Source organism: Ornithorhynchus anatinus, chromosome 2 (assembly GCF_004115215.2).
Source record: "Ornithorhynchus anatinus isolate Pmale09 chromosome 2, mOrnAna1.pri.v4, whole genome shotgun sequence".
NCBI lineage: Eukaryota > Metazoa > Chordata > Mammalia > Monotremata > Ornithorhynchidae > Ornithorhynchus > Ornithorhynchus anatinus.
In genome coordinates, this window is record NC_041729.1 from 78,932,537 (window position 1) to 78,955,094 (window position 22,558).

Here is a 22,558-nt window from a genome sequence, read left to right on the forward strand (position 1 = left end):
GCTTTGCACATAGTAAGCGCTTAACAGATACATATGTAGTATTTGTAAAGAATTTACTATGTGCCAGGCACTGTACTAAGAACTGGGGTGGAAACAAGCTAATCAGATTTTACACAGTCCATGTCCCACCTTAATCCCCATTTTACAGATGAGGTAGCTAAGGCACAGAGAAGTTAAATGACTTGCCTACGGTTTCACAGCAGACAAGTTTTAGAGCCGGCATTAGAACCCAGGTCCTTCTGACTCCCAGGCCCGTGCTCTATCCACTAGGCCACGCTGCTTTTTTGACTTTTGGGGCCTTCGGTTCAGTTAATATGTGGGTAATTTTGTCTCAGAAAGAACATCCACAAATGAGCAACTGAGAATAAATCCTAAACAGATACTGCTGCCACCTTACCACATCGAGGTCTTGGGAAACCCTTCTTTTGCGCAGCTCTTCCATCCTTTCACATACGTCAGTAAAACACGTGTTGTAGTAATCTGCATACTGCTGGGCCAGGTCATCGATGTTTCCCAGGGAACCATCCTGGAGGAAGGGGAAACATAAGAAAAGCCACAGTTCAAATTAACTTTCCAAAATTCTGAAATGTATTTTACTTACTTCATTTATAACATAAAGTGCATAACAGATACCATAATTATTATTATTATTACTATTACTGAAAAGGGCGAAGGCACATATTGTACTATTTTACTGGTAAAAATTAACTCACGTTAAGGGTAATATTGACCCCAAAAGAAATTAAGACTGCTATTGATAATCTGTGTACCGGGGGAAGAGACATAATTACACATCGCTAGTTCTAAGGAGACTCTTGAGAAAATGGAGTCCCTCAAGGTCCAAAGTGCTGTCAGCAGAATTTATTGAGCACTTTCTTCTATTATTATGGCATCTGTAAAGCACTTACTATGTGCCAGGCCCTGTACTTTCTTTGTGCAAAGCATTGTCCTTAGAGCACAAACAAAAGGTGAAAACTGCATGATTTCCCCCCTAAAGAAACTTTACAAATTACAATTGTAAAACATATTTAATTTTAATGAAATGGACCAATCTCCCAAGTAAAGAATAACAGAGGCTAAGGGTCAACTTGTGAAACACATTAAGAGGATGTTCAATGGTAATTGTTGAGTACCTACTGAATTCTAGGTACTATCACTACTTATTACTAGCGGAGTACAAGAAGAGCAAAAGGTTTGCATTCCCTGCCCTCAAGGAGTTTATAATCTAGCTCGGTGGAAAGAGCCCGGGCTTGGGAGTCAGAGGTCATGGGTTCGATTCCCGGCTCTGCCACCTGTCAGCTGTGTGACTGTGGGCAAGTCGCTTCACTTCTCTGGGCCTCAGTTACCTCATCTGTAAAATGGGGATGACGACTGTGAGCCTCACGTGGGACAACCTGATTACCCTGTGTCTACCCCAGTGCTTAGAACAGTGCTCTGCACATAGTAAGTGCTTAACAAATACCAACATTATTAATAGTTTAGTTTTAAAGTTTTAGTTTGCAGCTAGGCTGCTTCCTCCTTATTCCATGCAATGAGTTTGCCTATAACTCAATGCTAACTGAATAGAAACCTTCACAGAAATCAGTTCAGGATCCCACAGTAAACTAAGGAAAATTATACTTCCAGCAGATAAGGGCAGTCTTTTGGGCTAATTTTTCCAGTGTCTTATGGGATTAGTACCTAAAGACCATTTAGATAGACCTACCTAACATCCCTTTTTTAAAGGGTTTTCTTTTTAACTTGATTCTTTTAGGGCTGTTGATTTTCTTAGAAATCAGGTATTAGTTCAGGGAAGGGTTTTGAAAGTCAGGGCTGCTAGACTTTCACTTGCTTCTTTCAGTAAATCAACTTGCAGTACAAAGTTTAAGTATAAAAGGAAAGGCCTGGCCCTGGACTATCTGAATCCACACAATGCACAGATGATATAATCCAATACCATGTTCTGGAGAGAAGTCACGTCCTGTGCTTTTTTTAAAAAAAGGAAAACCCATTGTCTTGCTTCGCCAAACTACTCTCTCAGTGTGTCCAGTTTCAATGGTCTTAAAAAATGGTTTCTATCTATACCCTTTCCATTTGGACAGGTATGAGACAGACGGACTTCAGAGTAATGGGAGGTTTCCTATTGTTGAAAGGATTCAAATCTCACAAAAGACTTTTGTGTGGCATGGACTTAAGACTGCATGAAAAGACTGTGATTGCTGAAAGGGGTAGCTAAAATGTTATCCAGCATTATATCAGTGTCCCAGCTATTCAGGCTAAAACACTAAGATAACTGATTTTTGCTTTTCACGTATTGGTCTATCCAACCTGGATCCAAGAGATGCCGGATATGATTCAGCTAGCTCTCAGGTGCCTCTCTCTGAAGAGTTTCCCAGACTAGTGTGTGTCATTGGGTGTGTGTGTGAGACTACACGTAACTCCATCCCACTGATGGAAGCAGAATGTAGAAAGGTCTAGAATTTAATATTTTGCAAAAGATCCCAAATAGATCAGCAGATATATTTTAGGTGGTCCCTTTTTAGTTCCTTTACCTCTGTTTCTTACTTTCAAAAAATAAAAAAAAGAGACCTGGATATTTTTATTCACACATCTCTGATCCAGAATCTAGTGAGTACATTCAAAAGGAAAACATACAAAAAAACCCCAGGAAATCCCTATTTGCAAGTGTGGTTTTAAAGTTCTCTGGTTTAAATCTGTTAAAGAAATCAGAGTTCTTTATTAAATAAAATAACAAACCATCTTTTCATATATGATTTTAGGAGATAAGAAAGAAAGTTAACAGAAACTGAAATCTAACAAGCCAAAGACCACTATAAAACTGAGGCACTACCAGCATATCTGAAGGAAGATAGTGCATAACTTCCTCTGCTAAATTAAAATATAACTTCACAAAGATCTCAAAATCACATCATTTAATTAGATGCAAAGCAGTATTAAAAGATCTACTTACATGCTCGTTTTTCCACATGCTAACTTTAACTACCATCTATTTCCTACAAGGTTCTGTAGTATTCAATCCAGTAAATTCATACTGCTTTTTCCAAAAATGTATTTACAAGAAAAAATTAGTGACTATACAGGATCTCTGTAGCACACTAAACATCACAGTCCGGCTACCCTCCCCTCTTCAACAGCTGAGACCAGGTATGGAGATGTCTAGTTAGTTGAAACCGATGCCTGCAGATTTCAGGCAAAGAACTTTGCGTACTGTTTTTTCCTCTCTTGGTTACCGTTGTGCATGACTTATTATCCGAGTACAATAAGAAAACTCCCTGCAACTCCACCCCCTACTCAAGGCCAGCTTAATACCCCTGCCTGAAACCAGAGATCATAATCAACGTCATCCCACCCCTGAATGAATTTACTAGTGGGACTTACAGCTATACACACAGACAGAAACTTGCTCAGAGTTCCTCTTGTAGTTTAATGCACTGAGTGGCTACCCAGCCCACAGAGCAATCTGAACCCTAAACAGAAAAGTCACATAAAGTTTCTCCTAAATTTCCATTCGGTCATGTCTAAATAGTTTTCGTGCTTCATAAATTTACTCCAAAGTGAAGACCTCCCCCTGCCCTCCATGTTCCACTTAAGGTTGTTGCAGGTCTCTTTACAAAGAACACCTGAAGCTTCTTTGTAGTTGAATTGCAAGGAACTATCTCACTTGCCCTAACCCTTCCCCCAGCATTAATCCAAAGAGCTGTTAGGTCATTTCCCCCAACCTGATTAAAGGGTCCTTTTCAAAGAAACACAAGAACACCACTTCAGTTCTAATAATAATAATGATATTAATAATATTGGTACTTGCTAAGTGCTTACTATGTGCCAGGCAATGTACTAAGTGCTGGGGTGGATACAAGCAAATCAGATTGGACACAGTCCCTAAGCCACATGGGGCTCACAGCCTTAATCCCCATTTTACAGATGAGGGAACTGAGGCCCTGAAAAGGAAAGTAACTTGCCCAAGGTCACACAGCAGGTAAGTGGCAGAGCTGGAATTAGAACCCATGATCTTCTGACTCCCAGGCCTGAGTTCTACCCCCTCCACCATACTGCTTCTCTAGTGTTTCCAAGTTACTGGGGAAAGATTATCTACTGAACAATTTCCTTCCACTTGGTGAAGTTTTAATTCTCTTCCCCTGTCTCACCCTCAGCAACCACAACTCCCCCCTTAATTGGTGGGACGGAAAATGTCTTAGTTGTAAATGAGAAGACCCAGCTGTGCAACTCAACTCTGGCCAAAGACAGCAAACATTTCACACTTTGAAATATCCACTTCTATTAGTTACTCAGCAAATAAAAATCCTGAAAAGGGCAGAACATCTGCACTATGCTTTTTCAAAGTGCTTTCCAGATGTGAGCTAAATGCACATAAAATTATCACTATACTCTTGATCATTTAAATGACAGAACGACCTATCCCAAAGAGAAAAGTCTAGTGGGCCACCCTTGAAAAAGGGCCAATTGTGGTTCCAAAATACTGGGACTGAGAAGGAGCTACACAAAGGTCATTAAGATCACCGGGTGTGATTCCTTGCATTTTTCACAATGACTCAACATGCTACATAACCTGCTTTTGCTAGAGTCATCCAATAAGATATTCAATGAAAATATTAGGATCCACCTAGACTGGTAACTCTTTTAAATAAATCATCTATCAAAACAGAGGTGTCATGCACCTCGTGGTCAGCCAGACCTAAGAGCGTACCGAGCCCTAAAAAGAGAAGTCAGAGAAAAATCCCTTCTAGAATTCCTTATTAACAGCATCTTTGTTTACAGGTCATCTTTTTGTCTACCAAGAACCAAAGCACTTCACAGACAGCATATCGTAATCTGTGTTTCATTACAACAAGCCACTATGGATTGTGATTATAGAAGCGTTGCCTTTTGGGCATTGTATGGAAAGAACTTATTAAGATAGCGACAGTTGTAAATATATATGTGACTCAAAACTAGTACTCATTACTGGTATGGTCATTAAATAGAAGAAAAACCAGTTACTGGAAAATCTACTACAAGCACTGCAGAGTTCGATACTAATAATGTAGTTGATCAATTTCATAATAATAATAATGGTTTTTGTTAAGTGCTTACTATGTGCAAAGCACTGTTGTAAGCGCTGGGGGCGATACAAGCTTATTAGGTTGTCCCATGTGGGACATACAGTCTTAATCCCTATTTTCCAGATGAGGTAACTGAGGCACAGAGAAGTGAAGTGACTTGCCCAAAATCACACAGCTGACAAGTGGCAGAGCCAAGATTAGAAAGCACGACCTCTGACTTCCAAGCCCGTGCTCTTTACACTAAGCCATGCTGCTTCTTTTCCTAGTGTTCAGGAAAGAGATCATCCCTAGTTTGAGTCCTGGAACAGTAAGGAAATCATTTTTAAATCATTTATAAAATAAGTTAAAAACATTTTGAGTCACATCAATTATTAAAGAGTACCCTATATGAGATACATTATAGTGCCATATAGGGTGGAGGGGGCTGGGCCCAATATCCTCCATATATAAAATAGAGAGATCTTATATAAGAAGCTTTAATATGAATCTGCAATTGCTAAACATTACAAAATAACACAGTAGGTTTATCATTTACCTCTTTTCAACTTCCTTTTTCAGAATAGCTTGTTGAAAACAAAAATCCAGTGCTTGGAGCATTTACCAACTCTTTCTAGCACTTCAGCATTCTACACTCACCAGAAGGAGTGAGAAGTGTGTGGGGGGGAGATGGGTGAGAAGGGTTTCAATTTATGGCACCTGGTGGAGAACAGCTACCACCGATGGGCTTCACTGCTACTCACACTGTCATACATACGTGGACACGGATGACTTCTTGTCCATATCCTGCCTCCGGCCTGGAATGTCCTCCCTCTTCATATCCGACAATTGCTCTCCCCACCTTCAAAGTCTTATTAAAAGCACATCTCCTCCAAGAGTCCTTTCCTGACTAAGCCTTCATTTCCTTTTCTCCCACTCCCTTCTGCGTCACTCTTGCACTTGGGTTTCCACCCTTTATTCATCCCTCCCTCAGCCCCATAGCATTTATGTTTACAACCGTAGTTTATATTAAAGCATGTCTTCCCCTCTAGACTGTAAACTCACTGTGGGCAGAGTACGTGTCTTATCAACTCTGTTATACTGTACTCTTCCAAACACTTAATATAATACTCTGCACACACTGCGTGCTCAGTAAATATGATTAATTGATGACAGCTAGGGACAGATGATAGCTTCTCTAGCTTCCATCCTAGTGCTAAAGGATTAACAAACTCTAACCATCGTCTGGTCTTGTGAAACTTGGGTGAACAATATTTCTGTTAATCAATCAATGGTATTTACTGAGTGCTTATTATGTGCACAGCACTGTTCTAAGTACTTGGGAGAAGAAGCAGCGTGGCTCAGTGGAAAGAGCCCGGGCTTGGGAATCAGAGGTCATGGGTTTGAATTCCTGCTCTGCCGCTTGTCAGCTGTGTGACTGTGGGCAAGTCACTTAACTTCTCTGTGCTTCAGTTACCTGATCTGTAAAATGGGGATTAACTGTGAGCCTCACGTGGAACAACCTGATTACCCTGATTACCCTGTATCTGCCCCAGCACTTAGAACAGTGCTCTGCACATAGTAAGCGCTTAACAAATACCAACATTATTATTATTATTATTAACCTCTTACTATGTTACAAGCTAATCAGGTTGGACAAAATCCAAGTCCCAGGCTCATAGTCCCACATGGCTCTCAATTCTGCACCTCCTCCCCGATTGATACTGGTATTTATTAAGAACTTAACTATGTGCTAATCATTGGGGTAGATACCAGATAACCAGATCAGGCACAATCTCTGTCTTCCATAAGAGTTCACAATCTATGAGGTGGGAGAGAGGTTTCACCCCCATTTAACAGAGGGGAATGAGAGATAATATTGTGGTGCTTACTATGCTTACTATGTGCTAAGCACTGTGCTAAGTGATGGGGCAGATACAAGATTATTAAATCAGATATTATCTCTATCCCACACAAGGCTCACAATCTGGGAGGGAGAACAGGCATTTACTCCTCATTTTACAGATGGAGAAACTGAGGCATCAAGAAATTATTTGTCAATGGTCGAACAGCACGCCAGGGGAAGAGTTGGCCTAGACCCTGGATCTCCTGATCCACAGACTTGTGCTCTTTCCACTATGCCACACTGCTTAGGTACTTCTGTGAGGGGGAAAAAGACACCCCTCGGTCTTCCTCCCCCGTTGAGAAGCCCTGATCGTTTCAGTCTATCCTCAAACAGAAACTTTTCCATCTTCTGATGAAAAAGGGGAGCCAATGACGTATGTCACTGGGACTTGAACCCAGAACCTTCTGCACACTAACTGAAGTAGTATGGCTTAGTAAAGAAAGCATGGGTCTGGAAGTCAGAAGGTCATGGGTTCTAATCCTGGCTCCACCATTTGTCTGCTGTGTGATCTTCTCTGGAGCTCAGTTACCTCATCTGTAAAATCCAACCCGATTTGCTTGTATCCACCCCAGTGCTTAGTACAGTGCCTGGAACATAGTAAGCGCTTAACAAATATCATGATTATTATTATTATTATTATTATTATTATTATTATTAACTGGATCTCTATTTGACAGGCCAGATCAGGATCAAGAGCTTGGAACTGCAGTTTATCTGGCCCTGTGCGGGGATTGGAGGAGGAGAAAAATGGAGAAGGACAAAGAGAAATGACAGTCCTAGGGATTGACTGGAAATAAGTCAAGACACAATCTGTTTATGCATATGCAAAATACATGTACATAAACTTATGACTTCTTGAATGTTTCGTACAACTATCTGGCTCTTGGGTATAATTCTAAAGAAGACCCCCTCCCAACACTGAGTAGAAGCATGGCATAATGGATTGAGCACGAGCCTGGGAGTCAGAAGGTCATGGGATCTAATCCCAGCTCCATTTGTCTGCTGTGTGAGCTTGGGTAAATCACTTCACTTCTCTTTGCCTCAGTTCCCTCATCTGTAAAATGGGGATTGAGACTGTGTCCAACCCGATTTGCTTGTATCCACCCTAGCGTTTAGTGCAATGTCTGATGCACAGTAAGTGCTTAACAAATACCACAGTTATTATTCAGGCAGTTCAAACCTTGGTGCTTTGGCTCCCACGGAGTGTTAGCAGGGATGCAAAATTGATGAGTATAAGAGGTTTTTAGCTGACCTGGTGATCCTTTTCCTTAAATACTTGGAAAACAATGGCATTATTTGTTGGATATTGTCACACAATAACTCATAACTCAAAATAATTCTGCCTCCCCCTTAGAATATGGCGCCCTCCTTAGACTGTGAGCCTCATGTGGGACGGGGATTGTGCCTCGTCTGATTGGACTGAAGCTCCCCCTTTGTTTAGCACTGTCCTTAGGGCACACTAAGCTTTTTGTTAATTCATTCAATAGTATTTATTGAGCGCTTACTATGTGCAGAGCACTGTACTAAGCGCTTGGGATGAACAAGTCAGCAACAGATAGAGACAGTCCCTGCCGTTTGACGGGCTTACGGTCTAATCGGGGGAGACGGACAGACAAGAACAATGGCACTAAACAGCGTCAAGGGGAAGAACATCTCGTAAAAACAATGGCAACTAAATAGAATCAAGGCGATGTACAATTCATTAACAAAATAAATAGGGTAACGAAAATATATACAGTTGAGCGGACAAGTACGGTGCTGTGGGGATGGGAAGGGAGAGGTGGAGGAGCAGAGGGAAAAGGGGAAAATGAGGCTTTAGCTGCGGAGAGGTAAAGGGGGGATGGCAGAGGGAGTAGAGGGGGAAGAGGAGCTCAGTCTGGGAACGCCTCTTGGAGGAGGTGATTTTTAAGTAAGGTTTTGAAGAGGGAAAGAGAATCAGTTTGGCGGAGGTGAGGAGGGAGGGCGTTCCAGGACCGCGGGAGGACGTGACCCAGGGGTCGACGGCGGGATAGGCGAGACCGAGGGACAGTGAGGAGGTGGGCGGCAGAGGAGCGGAGCGTGCGGGGTGGGCGGTAGAAAGAGAGAAGGGAGGAGAGGTAGGAAGGGGCAAGGTGATGGAGAGCCTCGAAGCCTAGAGTGAGGAGTTTTTGTTTGGAGTGGAGGTTGATAGGCAACCACTGGAGTTGTTTAAGAAGGGGAGTGACATGCCCAGATCGTTTCTGCAGGAAGATGAGCCGGGCAGCGGAGTGAAGAATAGACCGGAGCGGGGCGAGAGAGGAGGAAGGGAGGTCAGAGAGAAGGCTGACACAGTAGTCTAGCCGGGATATAACGAGAGCCCGTAATAGTAAGGTAGCCGTTTGGGTGGAGAGGAAAGGGTGGATCTTAGTACTATATGTCAGTCATTATACTAAGCACTGGGGTAAATACTAGCTAATCAGGTTGGACACAGTCCATGTCCTACATGGCACTCACAATCTTAATCCCCATTTTACAGATGAGGTAACCGAGGCACAGAAAAGTTAAGTGATTTGTCCAAGGTCCCACAGTAGTCAAGTGGCAGAGCAGGGATTAAAGCCCAGGTGGCCGTGTTCGGACAGTGAGGCAGCCGCCTCAGGGTGCAGCCTCTGAGAGAGCAGTCCCAGACACTCAGCTCAGCTTCTCTCTGCCCAAACTATCAGCGGTGCCTGGTGAGAAAAAGGAACTGGGGGGGAAATGCAATAATTCTGAATAGGGATAGGTGGGGAGGGCAGGGGTCTTAAGTAGCATAATGATAATATTTGTGATATTTGTTAAGCACATTGGGGTAGATAAAAGATAATCACGTCAGACTCTGTGCCTGTCACATGGGACTGCCTGTCACATGGGACTCCCACCATAAGTACAAGGGAGATGAGATATTTGATTTTTTGATCTCCATTATTCAGATGAGCAAACTGAGGCATGGAGAATTAAGTGACTTGCCCAAGGTCACATGGCAGGCAAATGGCAGAGCTGTGATTAAAACCTAGGTCCTCTAACTCCCAGGCCTGTGCTCTTCCCACTAGGCCACAGTGCAACTCAGGTTGTGATTGCAGATTGTGGTGGTAAATGCTTTATAAAACCTTGTGGGTGAAATTGCCACTTGAACATAAAGAAACCTAGCCAAACATACCTGAAGTCTAGTTTTTCTTTCTAATTTCAGTTTCTCAGTCTTATAATACAACTGAAGCTGAACACATCAGTTGCATTACTCCAGGCCCCAATATCCCCCCCCCCCCAAATAATGTCATGAAGTATAATAGATATACCACCACATTCTCTGAGATGGATGCTGTGATTTGCAAAAGGCAAAACAGCAGGTTAAAAAAATTTCACAGAGTTTGTCCCCTAACAACCCTAATAATCTATGACTCATTTGTTGGCTAATGGCAAGTGTATATGCAACCAGTGATTTCCTTAGCTTTTCAGCCTGATAGAGCTGAAAACGATACGTTGGGGTTGTTTGGACAATACTGTTTTCTGGGAGTTTGCGACTTTACACAGCCTTTTAATTGGCCCTAGAGTTCACCCAAGGAGGGCTGGCTCTTAAACGGTACCCTCCACGCTTTACTCTGCTACCAGTTCGCCCAAACTTGGGGATGAGACTGCCCTGATGAGACTTCGAGAGGCAATGAGTGTGTACTCGGGATTAGGAAGTTGAAAAGTTTGAAAAGCTATTTTCAAGCAGGTCTTTGAGTTGCTCCCAGTAAAAGCTCAGAAGCAGGTCTTTCAATTCCCCAGATTTATTCTTATTTATCCTGATTATCTCCCTAGATTAGTCCTTAATGTTTGTCCGAATACAATATTTTATTCTAAAAAGATGACATCAAAAAATATGCTCTGCCTGTCCTGGGCAGCAGTGGTCACTATTTCTGCAGTGCTGAGATCCAAAATAAATCAGCAGCAGGGGTTTCCACCCGCAAACCTTCTAATGGATTAGACTGTAAGCCCGTCAATGGGCAGGGATTGTCTCTATCTGTTGCCAAATTGTACACTCCAAGCGCTTAGTACAGTGATCTGCACATAGTAAGCGCTCAATAAATACTATTGAATGAATGAATAATGGATCAGAAACAGAAATACATAATAGAAGAAATCATTACGTATTTACTTCCCAGAACAAGGATGGGGTTTCCTGGGACAACTAACTGAGAAGCAGTGTTGCCTAGTGGATAGAGCATGGGCCTGGGGGTCAGAAGGAGCTGGTTTCTAATCCCAGCACTGCCACTTTGTCTGCTGTGTGACCTTGGGCAAGGCATTTAACTTCTCTGTGCCTCATTTATCTCAACTGTAAAATGGGGATTAAGACTCTGAGCCCTTTGTGGGACAGGGACTGTGTGTCCAACCTGATTAACTGGTATTTATCCAATGCTTAGTACAGTGCCTGACACATAGTAAACACTTAAATATCATAAAAAGAAACCACAAGAATGTCATTTTCACTAAATGATGCGTCACAGCTCAGAATTGCTACCTAATTTTCTTACTCTCACAGGTTAAAAAATGATCTTACTATAGAAACTGTGAGCTCCACATGGGACAGGGTTTGGGTCTCCTCTGATTATCTTGTTTGTACCCAGCTCTTATCACAGTGCTTGGCACATAGTAAGCACCTAGAACCTAGCAAATACCACAATTATTATTATCCATGTAAGTGGCTCTTGCAATAGTGGTAATGGTTGTTCTGGGCATCAGCATGCTGGACAAAATAGTCAGTGGGGAGAATCAGTGCAGTCTGTCAGCCCAGAACCAGATATCTCTGAGAACTCAACAGCAGGAGATTCCTTCTTTCCCTTATCCCTTAAAGCCACTGTTGAGTGTAATACTCAGAGGGGGCAGGTAAGGGCTGAGAAATCTTTCTTGCAAAAACCAGGGAGAACACCAAAAACAGTGAACAAAAATATAGGAGCAAGAATGATTGCCCTATCCACAATTAGACAGACCTGAGTTAGAAAACAACAGGTAAATGAGAGAAAACACATGGGTTTGGGCTAGGTCCTGCACTAATAAGTGCATTGACTGCAGACTTCAGGTCATCAAAAAGATGTTTTGACCTTCTATGGGTTAAAGGGAGATTAAGGTGAAAGGAAGTTTTTCTTTTTATATTTAATATAATGTGGCTCTTAAAGAGCACGCCGTCCATGTCGGGCCGGGGGCTAGGGGCGGGGAAGGGGACAGGAGAGAGAAACACCTCCATTCATTCATTCATTCAATCATATTTATTAAGCACTTACTGTGTGCAGAACACTGTATTTAGCGCTTGAGAAAGTACAATACAACAATAAAGAGTGCCAATTCCCGCCCACAACAAACTCAGTCTAGAGCGGGGTAGATAGACAATAATGCAAATAAACTGACATCCAGCACATTCCTCCTAAAGTGAGGAAGAGCTTAGTCCATCTCAATCATTAGACTGTAAGTTCTTGGAGGGCAGGACCATGGCTCTGATTTCTCTGATATTCTCCTAACTGAGGTGCTCTGCCCAGAGTAGGGTTGAGGATCTCGTGATGTTTGAGAATCTCGGCTAGGAATGGAGAAACAACTCATATTGCACACCTGACTCTTGTCTAGGTTTTTAATTCTTCCTTTTACAAATTTGTATATACTAAAAGCCAGTTTCTCCTATGCTCCTTTCTCCACTCTGACTTTCCCCTATCAGGTTCATGTGGATTTGTGTCATTTCACATTAGCAATCTTACAGGAAGAATCCTTTAGTATGGGGAAATGAAAAATGCTTTTGCAAGAATGTAGCCTGAATACAAGTTTTATCATTCCATGGTGGGTGAAAATTGGTTTTTAGAGGATTGTTCCACACTAAGTTGAGCAATTTATTATCTATTTATGTATGTGATCTCTAGCACATGTGCACATGTATCATAATAATAATAATGGTATTTGTTAAGCACTTACTATTGCCAAGCACTGTTCTAAATGCTGGGATAGATACAAGGTTATCAGGTTGTTCTACATGGGGCTCACAGTCTTAATCCCCATTTTACAGATGAGGTAAACGAGACACAGAGAAGTTAAGTGACTTGTCCCAAGTCACACAGAAGACAAGTGGCAGAGCTGGGATTAGAACCCACGACCCCTGACTCCCAAACCCATGCTCTTTTCATTAAGCCACGCTGCTTCTCTATCTGAAAATCTAATATCTATCTCTATCCAGCTGATATGTATCACACACATATCTATAGATGAAGGCAATATTTTCATATTAACTTTTTTTCTGAGGTGAAGTTCTTTCCCAACTACATCATTTCCCTTAAAGATGATCTCAATTTTCATCATAAAACACTTTTTGCTTTGCCAAGAATACAAAATGAGACATCTCTGCAGAAGCATATTAAATTCATTGTTTCAATTTAACTTTTAGATGAAAAACACCTTGAAACTGCAGAATAGAGAAACCACTTCCCGGTCAAAATTGTAATGTAATCCTGATGGTGATTTTGATTCTGAGAGAAAGGAAAAATCCAAGATAAATTCATGTGTCGATCTAATCACCTCCTACCATAAAAACCATTTATTTTGCCAACTTTCTCACAAGCTGGGGATTTACCAAAGCTGTAATTAGCCCTTTCATGTGACCACCTCTCTCAGAGTTAAAAAATTCATCACTTTTGTGCACAGTGTAAAAACTGTCCAGTTCATTCTCTTTGATAAAGCATCTTTTTCAAATAGCCTGTCCAGTTCACTTTCCTTTAAAAATGTTGTCTGCCTTGTCTTCCTCAGCCTTGGACTGAGCAGTTGCTTTCTTCCCAGTTTTGCTGCTGAATTTACAAGGAACCAATCTCATAAAAGCAAATGATCTAGTTAAAACATGACTATCATCTCACCCAACTTCTTTAGGTCTGGCAATTGCTCCATAAAAGTGCCCATTTCACTTCTTGTCTGTGATGTGTGATGTGGACTTTATCTTCATCCAACATAAAACCCATGCCACATGAGCTGCAAATTAGGTTTATTTGGTTAAAGATGATGGCTTGCCACCGTCAAAAACAAGGCATCAAAACTCCTGAACTTTTCTTGGAAAATCAGAAGCAGATATCTATGAGATCTCACCATGGAACTAGAACAGCAGCCTATGACTGCGTTAAACTTGAGACCTAAGTTCTGAGTTCCTGCTCTTTTAGTCCTCGAACAACTTGGCTCTCAGACTTAAAAGTGAAAAATGAAATCAGCCTCCTTTCTGACCTCCCAACCTCCTGTCTCTCCCCACTTCAGTCCATAGTTCACTCTGCTGCCCAGATTATCTTTCTACAGAAACGCTCTGGGCATGTCACAACCCCTCCCTCGCCCCGCCCACCCCCATCTCCTAAAAAATCTCCAGTGGTTGATAGGCATGAAGCAAAAACTCTTCACTCTTGGCTTCAAAGCTCTCCCTCACCTCGCCCCCTCCTACCTCACCTCCCTTCTCTCCTTCTAAATCCCAGGCTGCACACTCTGATCCCCTGGTGCTAACCTTCTCACTGTGCTTCGTTCTCTCCTGTCCCACCGCTGACCCCTGGCCCAAGTCCTACCTTTGAACAACCTCCCTCCTCAAATCTGCCAAAGAATCATACCTCCCCCCTTCAAAGTCCTAATGAAGGCTCACCTCCTCCAAGGGGCCTTCATGTGTTCATTTCATTCATTCAATAGTATTTACTGAGTGCTTACTCTGTGCAGAGCACTGTACTAAGCGCTTGGAATGTACAATTCTGCAATAGAGAGAGACAATCCCTGCCCAATAACAAGCTCACAGTCTAAATGGGGGAGACAGACAGCAAAGCAAAACAGAACAGAGAGGAGGCTAACACAATAATCCAGTCGGGATATTATGGGATCTTGTACCAGCACGGTAGCAGTTTGGATGGAGAGGAAAGGCCGGATCTCGGCGATATCGTGAAGGTGAGACCGCCAGGTGTTGGTGACGTTTTTGATGTGTGGGGTGAATGAGAGAGCTGAGTCAAGGACGACACCAAGGTTGCGGGCCTGTTAGACAGGAAGGATGGTAGTGCCGTCCACAGTGATGGGGAAGTCAGGGAGAGGACAGGATTTGGGAAGGAAGAGAAGGAGCTCAGTTTTAGACATGTTGAGTTTTAGGTGGCAGGCAGCCATCCAGGTGGAGGCATCCTGGAGGTGGGAGGAGATACAAGCCTGGAGGAAGGGGGAGAGAACAAGGGAGGAGATGTAGATTTGGGTGTCATCTGCGTAGAGATGATAGTTGAAGCCGTGGGAGCAAATGAGTTCACCAATAAGCCCCCCTTTTCCTCAGCTTCCCCCTCCAGGTCGCCCCCAACTTGCTCCCTTTGATCTACCCCGCTCTCCCCACTCCAAAGCACTTTTGAATATATGTACATATCTATAATTCTATTTATATTAATGCCTGTTTACTTGTTCTGATGCGTATATATATATATATATCTATGATTATATTTATATCTATGCCCGTTTACTTGTTTTCATTTCTGCCTCCCCCCCTTATAATTATAATAATAATAAAAATAAAGGTATTTGTTAAATGCTTACTATGTGCCACACACTGTTCTAAGCGCTGGGGTAGATAAAAGATCATCAGCTTGTCCAACTTGGGGCTCAAAGTCTTAATCTCCATTTTACAGATGAGGTAACTGAAGCACAGAGAAGTTAAGTGACTTGCCCAAGTCACACAGCAGACAAGTAGCGGAGTTGGAATTAGAACCCACATCCTCTGACTCCCAGCCCATGCTCTTTCCACTAAGCCACGCTACTTCCCTAAATGTCACACACGGGACTCACAGTCTCAATCCCCATTTAATAGAGGAGGTAACTGAGTCACAGCGAACTGAAGTGACTTGCCTAAAGCCACCCAGCAGACATGTAGCAGAGCTGGGATTAGAATCCATGACCTTCTCACTCCCAGGCCGGTGCTCTATACATTACACCGTGCTGCTGCCAAACTGTAAGCCCAGTGGTGTGGACAGGCATTTTCTCTCTTTACGGCTGAATTGTACTTTCTAAGCACTTAGTATAGTGCTCTGTATACAGTAAGCGCTCAATAAATACGACTGAATGATGAAAAGTGAATTGTCAAGTCATAATTTCTTAAACACACTCATGATTAAAATAAGTGAAGCCAGAGTTGGTTGTGCTGGGGCCTCCTCATGTATTGAGTACTTTATGTTCTACAAAAACCAAAACCTAAAATGGAACAAAGTTCAAGGTGCTAATTATGTGTGCTTATTAAATCACTAACCTGAATAGGTGTGAATTACAACACAGTTCTTTTAAGTTCCTGTTTATTACTGTTTAAATCCCAAGGAAAGGGAACACAGAAAGCAAAGCACTGCAAAATTCAATCACCACCTTAGCATTTTCTAGCTCAGCTATTTAAATCTAAAAGTGAAAATCGAGGTAGCTCAAAACAAGTGTTCACAAGCCAGGATGTGAGTGGTGGTTCAGTATCCTTTGAAAGTGTAAACGTTTTATTGAGAAGCTGAAAAGCTTCATTAGCTTAGTTCAAGTTCAATAGATAATCAGAAGACCATACAGCTGTGATTTTGTCTGTTTAAAGACCAAATAAAACCATCCTGGGATTTAAATAGGCCTTCAATAGAAACTTATTTACTGAGGTAAATTTAGTTCCTAGCTATGATATTTATTCAGGACTTCCTGGGCGCAAAACACTCTACTGGGTGCTACGAAACGGCTCAAGAGCACGGGCTTAGGAGTCAGAGGTCATGGGTTCTAAACCCGGCTCCGCCGCTAGTCAGCTGTGTGACCTTGGGCAAGTCACTTGACTTCTCTGGGCCTCAGTTATCCCATCTGTCATATGGGGATTACAAAAAAACTGTAGGCCCCACGTGGGACAACCTGATCACCTTGTATCCCCCAGCACTTAGAACAGTGCTTTGCACATAGTAAGTGCTTAACAAATACCACCATTTTTTTATACACTAGAGAAAATTACCCACCATTCTCATGACCATCCTGCCCAAGAGATCCCGACTGTCAGTTCCTTGTGGACAGGGATGGCATTTACGAACTCTATTATAGTGTGGGTACTCAGAATAGTGCTCTGCACCCGGTAAGGACCCTATAAATACCTTTGATTGATTGATTGATTGATTAAGAAAAATGTTGGTATTTGTTAAGCGCTTACTATGTGCAGAGCACTGTTCTAAGCGCTGGGGTAAACACAGGGGAATCAGGTTGCCCACGTGGGGCTCACAGTCTTAATCCCCATTTTACAGATGAGGGAACTGAGGCATAGAGAAGTTAAGTGACTTGCCCATAGTCACACAGCTGACAAGTGGCAGAGCTGGGATTCGAACTCCTGAGCCCTGACTCCAAAGCCCGTGCTCCTTCCACTGCGCCACGCTGCTTACAGTCCTTGGCCCTCAAAAGTTTACAATCTGAGAATAAGGGAGAAAGGGGATGAGTGACACACATATAAGAAAGGATGAAAGAGTTAAAAACACAAAACAACATAAAGGCCTAATATTATATTAGTGAATGAATTCTAGAAGTCTACCAATCACAGACAACCTGACAGTGTGCGTTTCATTTACAAGAATTCAAGACAAAAGACAACTGTAGTTGTGGTTACTAACTTTTCAGGGTAAAGTTTAGTGGCAGATTCCTAAGTTTCTATATGTCTTTTGACTTGGAAAGAGCCATTTACCATGAGGCCAATAACTGCTAGGAATAAAGATAAATAAAGCCATCTCTCAATTATCATTATAAAAAGTGTTTGCTCAACATTTTCTGTGTTTAGTCTGTGATAATAGAACAGAAAGAAATGGAACTCACTGAAATCTATACACTGAAAACCTCATTTTTGCTTGAGTAAATTTCATAATGGCTCCCGCCACTGAGGTCTCAGAGAGATTGCTTTCTGTGATTAAGGACTGAACCCGCTCTCTCTACCACTGCCTTGCAGCACACATTTTTCAGAGAAGCATGTGGGTGGGTGGGAATTATTCAGTGCTAGCTATCATTACTACCACAAAACAACTCACTGCCTAGCCCTTCTTACCATTAGTTTCTGAACAATACTCACCCCAAATAGGGGGCTAGAAAAGTTGCACTACCCTATTTTCACGGACAAAATCAATCAATAGTATTTATTGAGCGCCTACTGTAATAATAACAATTATGGTATTTGTTAAGCGCTATGTGCCAGGCACATAAGCGCTAGTGTGGATACAAGCAAATTGGGTTGGATACGGTCCCTGTCCCACAGGGGGCTCACAGACTCAAATCCCCATTTTACAGATGAGGGATCTAAGGCATAGGGAAGGGAAGTGACTTGTCCAAGGTCACACAGCACTGTGTGCAGAGCACTGTGCTAAGTGCTTAGGAGAGTACACTATGACAATATAGACACACTCCTAGGCCACAAAGATCTTACAATCTAAGGAGAGATTTTCTCACTACCAAAACTACTAGTGAAAGTAATATTGACTTGTTTGGGGTTTCACCTAATTCCACAAAACAATATAATAACAAAGAGTGAAATGACCAAAATTCAGCTAACCAGAGATATCAGAGATAACCCTTGAAAATAATCACTGTAGGACATTTGAGAGTGAGATAAATAGGAGTATAAAATCGGAAGCAAGACAACCCACTCCACCACCCTGATTTTACTATAACAACTTTTTTTGGTAATAGCAATAACCTAAATCCCATATTGTAAATAAGACATTTTTTTGTCACATTCAGGTATAGTTTTAGCTATATGTATGAATAGTCCTTTCCACCCTCTACTACTGCTGGGGCTTTCTTGACCTCCACATATCCCCAGAAGAGACCCTCCACCCTACCCAGTGCTTACGGTAGAGCATCAGACTTTTAATCTGAGGGTCCAGGGTTCAAGTCCCTGCTCGGGTGCAAATTTTTGGGGAAGCAGCATGGCTCAGTGGAAAGAACCTGGGCTTCGGAGTCAGAGGTCATGGGTTCGACTCCCTGCTCTGCCACTTGTCAGCTGTGTGACTGTGGGCAAGTCACTTAACTTCTCTGTGCCTCAGTTACCTCATCTGTAAAATGGGGATTAACTGTGAGCCTCACGTGGGACAACCTGATGACCCTGTATCTACCCCAGTGCTTAGAATAGTGCTCAGCACGTAGTAAGCACTTAACAAATACCAACATTATTATTATTAGTAGTACAGTGCCTGGCACAGAGTAAGCACTTAACAAATACGATAATTATTATTATTATTAGCCATCATTCATTTTTCTTGTAAGCTCTCCACTCAACCTGAGCCATCACTGTTGCATCCAACAGGGGGAAGACAGAGGGAAGTCATTACACTGGGAAGCAGTGTGGCCTCAGAGGAGGATATGGGTTTATTCAGTTGCATTTATTCAGCGCTTACTGTTTGCAGAGCACTGTACTAAGTGCTTGGAAAGTACAATTCAGCAATAAAGAGAGACAATCCCTGTCCACTACGGGCTTACAGTCTAGAAGCGGGGGAGATAGACATCAAAACAAGTGAACAGGCATCAATAGCATCAATATAAATAGAATTCCCACATGCCCAAACCCCGACCTGAGAAGCAGCATGGCCTAGTGGAAAGACTGGATCCATCACAAGTATGAAGTCACTTCATTTCTCTGTGCCTCAGTTACCTGATCTATAAAACGGGGATTAAGATTGTGAACCCCGTGTGTCTGTACCCCAACACTTAGTACAGTGGCTGGTACATAGTAAGTGCTTGTTTTAAGGTTCCCAGATGGGACCCCGACGGCCAGATCCCTGAGTCCTGGCCCTACCTCCTTGCCCCCAGCAGCGTGATACCAGCTTGGTCTGACCTTGTCACCATCCCTCTTGCCATCCTCTGGCAGCTCAAGTTTCCTCCCAGCAGCAGCTCTGAACCCACCATTAGCTGCCTGCCCGCTCTCATCACTGTGAAGACCAGACATCACTTCCAGAGACATTTCCAGCTACTCAGGACCCGAAAGGAAGCTAGCACTGATATCAGCAATTCCACAAAGCTCTTGCTTCCGCCTCCCTTCCCTCACCAAAGGCAGCACAGAATTGGATCAGGAGAGGAGGCTGCAGGTAATGAATTGGAAACAGTGAGGGAGGAGTCTGGTCTCTCTTGGATCAGAGGGAGCACAGACCAGGTCAGGAGAGAAGAGCAGATTTCCACCCCTTCCATCCCCACTTAACCTCCCTCCCAGCGTGGCTCAGTGGAAAGAGCACGGGCTTTGGAGTCAGAGGTCATGGGTTCGAATCCCGGCTCGGCCACTTGTCAGCTGTGTGACTTTGGGCAAGTCACTTAACTTCTTGGTGCCTCCGTTACCTCATCTGTAAAATGGGGATTAAGACTGTGAGCCCCTCGTGGGACAACCTGATTCCCCTGTGTCTACCCCAGCACTTAGAACAGTGCTTGGCACATAGTAAGCGCTTAACAAATACCAACATTATTATTATTATTATCCTGCAGAATTGGAGCACCCGGCCTGCAAGTCACTGACTGGGAAACACAATAGCAGAGGCAGGGTGAGGGGAGGAAGGAAGAGGAGGCAACTGTCTTCTCTGCAGATTGGATGCAACGTGGAGCGGGGCTCATGGAACCCGAGCTACAATTAGTGCATAGTGTAGATCCAGATTTTATGCCCTGAGGTCATTCAGAAGTGAGGGTACCTCTCTAGTTCTCTAAGCCAGAGTAGGTTCTTGGAAAACAAAATGAAAAAGGAAACCAAAGAAACTGTAAAATTCCTGACCTGAATTAAAGGAAATACTGGTGATGAAATATAATCTAATGATCAATAGTCTGAAGCAAGGGAAGCAGCACGGTCGAGGGGCAAGAGCATGGGCTGCGAGTCAGAGGACTTAGTTTCAAATCCTGATTCTGCTTGATGACCCTGGGCACATCACTAAACTTCTCTGCGACTTAGTTTATTCATCTGTAAAATACGGATTAAATCTTATTCCCTCTACTTAGGCTGTGAGCCCCACGTGGGACAGGGACTGTGTCCAACTAAATTATCTTTTATCTATCCCAGCATTTAGTATAGTGCTTGGGACAAGCAGTGTGGCTCAATGGAAAGAGCCCGGGCTTGGGAGTCAGAGGTCATGGGTTCGAATTCCGGCTCTGCCACTTGTCAGGTGTGTGACTGAGGGCAAGTCATTTTACTTCTCTGTGCCTCAGTCACCTCATCTGTAAAATGGGGATTTAAACTGTGAGCCCCATGTGGGACAATCTGATAACCCTGTGTTCCCCCAGTGCTTACAACAGTGCTTTGCACATAGTAAGCGTGTAACAAATACCACCATTATTATTATTAAACACCATTCTCATTATTGCTATTACTTTAATGATGAAACCAAATTGGCATTCACATGCAGTGATGAAACACTGAAATACTTAGCTCTGAGTTCTAAAATTGTAGAAGAAAATGAAAAGATGGACTTATCAGTGTCAAAAAGATATAAAGGATGATCAAAGAGTCTTTTGTTTCTACTACCCTGGTTTCGGGCCTTAGCCCACAGTCATTTTTCTCCAGAGGATGACCAAATGCATCAACAAAAAACAATTGCTCGGATTGTTTTCTTCTCAAAGTTTAAACTCAGCTCCAGTCTAAAACCAAAACATCATTAAGCCTAGAGCAGCTATTTACAGTAACTAAATCAGGAGAGGCAGCATGACCTAGTGGAGAGAGCAGGGGACTGGGATCAAGAACAGGAGACACACGCCTAGCTCTGGTTTCATTCTTTGCCCCTGCTCTGTGACCTTGGGGACATCATTTAGTTGCCTCAGTTTCCTCATCTGTCTCTTATGGGGAAGAGGGACTGTATCTAATATGATCAGCTTGCATCTATCCAAGTGCTTACAACAGGGCATGGCACACAGTAAGCAATTAAGAAACACGATCATTATTATTATTACCTAAGCACTAGGAACTCTGTTTACTTTAACCCAGGGAAATGCTTGTCTGGTGTTTGCTTAGAGAGGATTAGAGGCCAAACAGTCCTATCCATCATTTCTTACTAAAGCCCGCTTTACAGATGACCTACCAGTTTTAGTGTTTAGTCACTGGGCAGGATGAGGGAGCTATACACTCCTAAGTTTACAACAGCACAACTCCACCGAAGGTGGCCCTCCTCCCCAATGCCCAGGCTCTGTAATCTGCTGTCACATGTTTTGAAAAGAAGCCAGTCTGAAAGGGGCAGAAATGCAGTTCTCCTCAGCAGTCCAGAGACAGCAAAAGTCCCTTTCCTTAAGCGTTCGACCTGCAAAGGCCAGCCCCGCTGGCTCAACTCAGCAGGGCCGGCGGAGGGCTTTGAAGGGCCGTGCTTTGTGTCCTGGCTGGATTTGGTCCGCCCGCTCCCATGAACACTTCCTGAGGAAATCCTGACTCTTACAGAAAAATGGGTGGCTCTGGTGAAAGGATGTAAACAGCAGCACTTTGTTTTATTCTGCTGCCCGGGGCCCTGGGTAGGGCCCCAGAAAAACAATCTTTGGCAGAGAGATCAATAAAAAACCACGACCAAATTGTGGCTTGAACAGTTTAGCACTAGCCTTTTCAGAAAATAAGACTCCGTGGATCACAGAGTTCCTTAATGATAATGATGGTGTTACTCACTCAATATTTTAGTGGCGATAATAGAAATAAAAATAT

General features: G+C 42.9%; 1 protein-coding gene across 4 annotated transcripts in view; it reads right to left on the reverse strand.

The window, feature by feature from the left end:
* The window catches only part of SASH1 (SAM and SH3 domain containing 1), a 913,623-nt gene that overhangs the window by 139,524 nt on the left and 751,541 nt on the right, over positions 1 to 22,558 (reverse strand). For all 4 annotated transcript variants that reach the window (XM_029056633.2, XM_029056623.2, XM_029056651.2 and 1 more), the window contains exon 2: positions 398 to 526. In XM_029056633.2, coding sequence (XP_028912466.1) covers positions 398 to 526 — 129 coding nt within the window. The remainder of the gene's footprint in view (positions 1 to 397; positions 527 to 22,558) is intronic.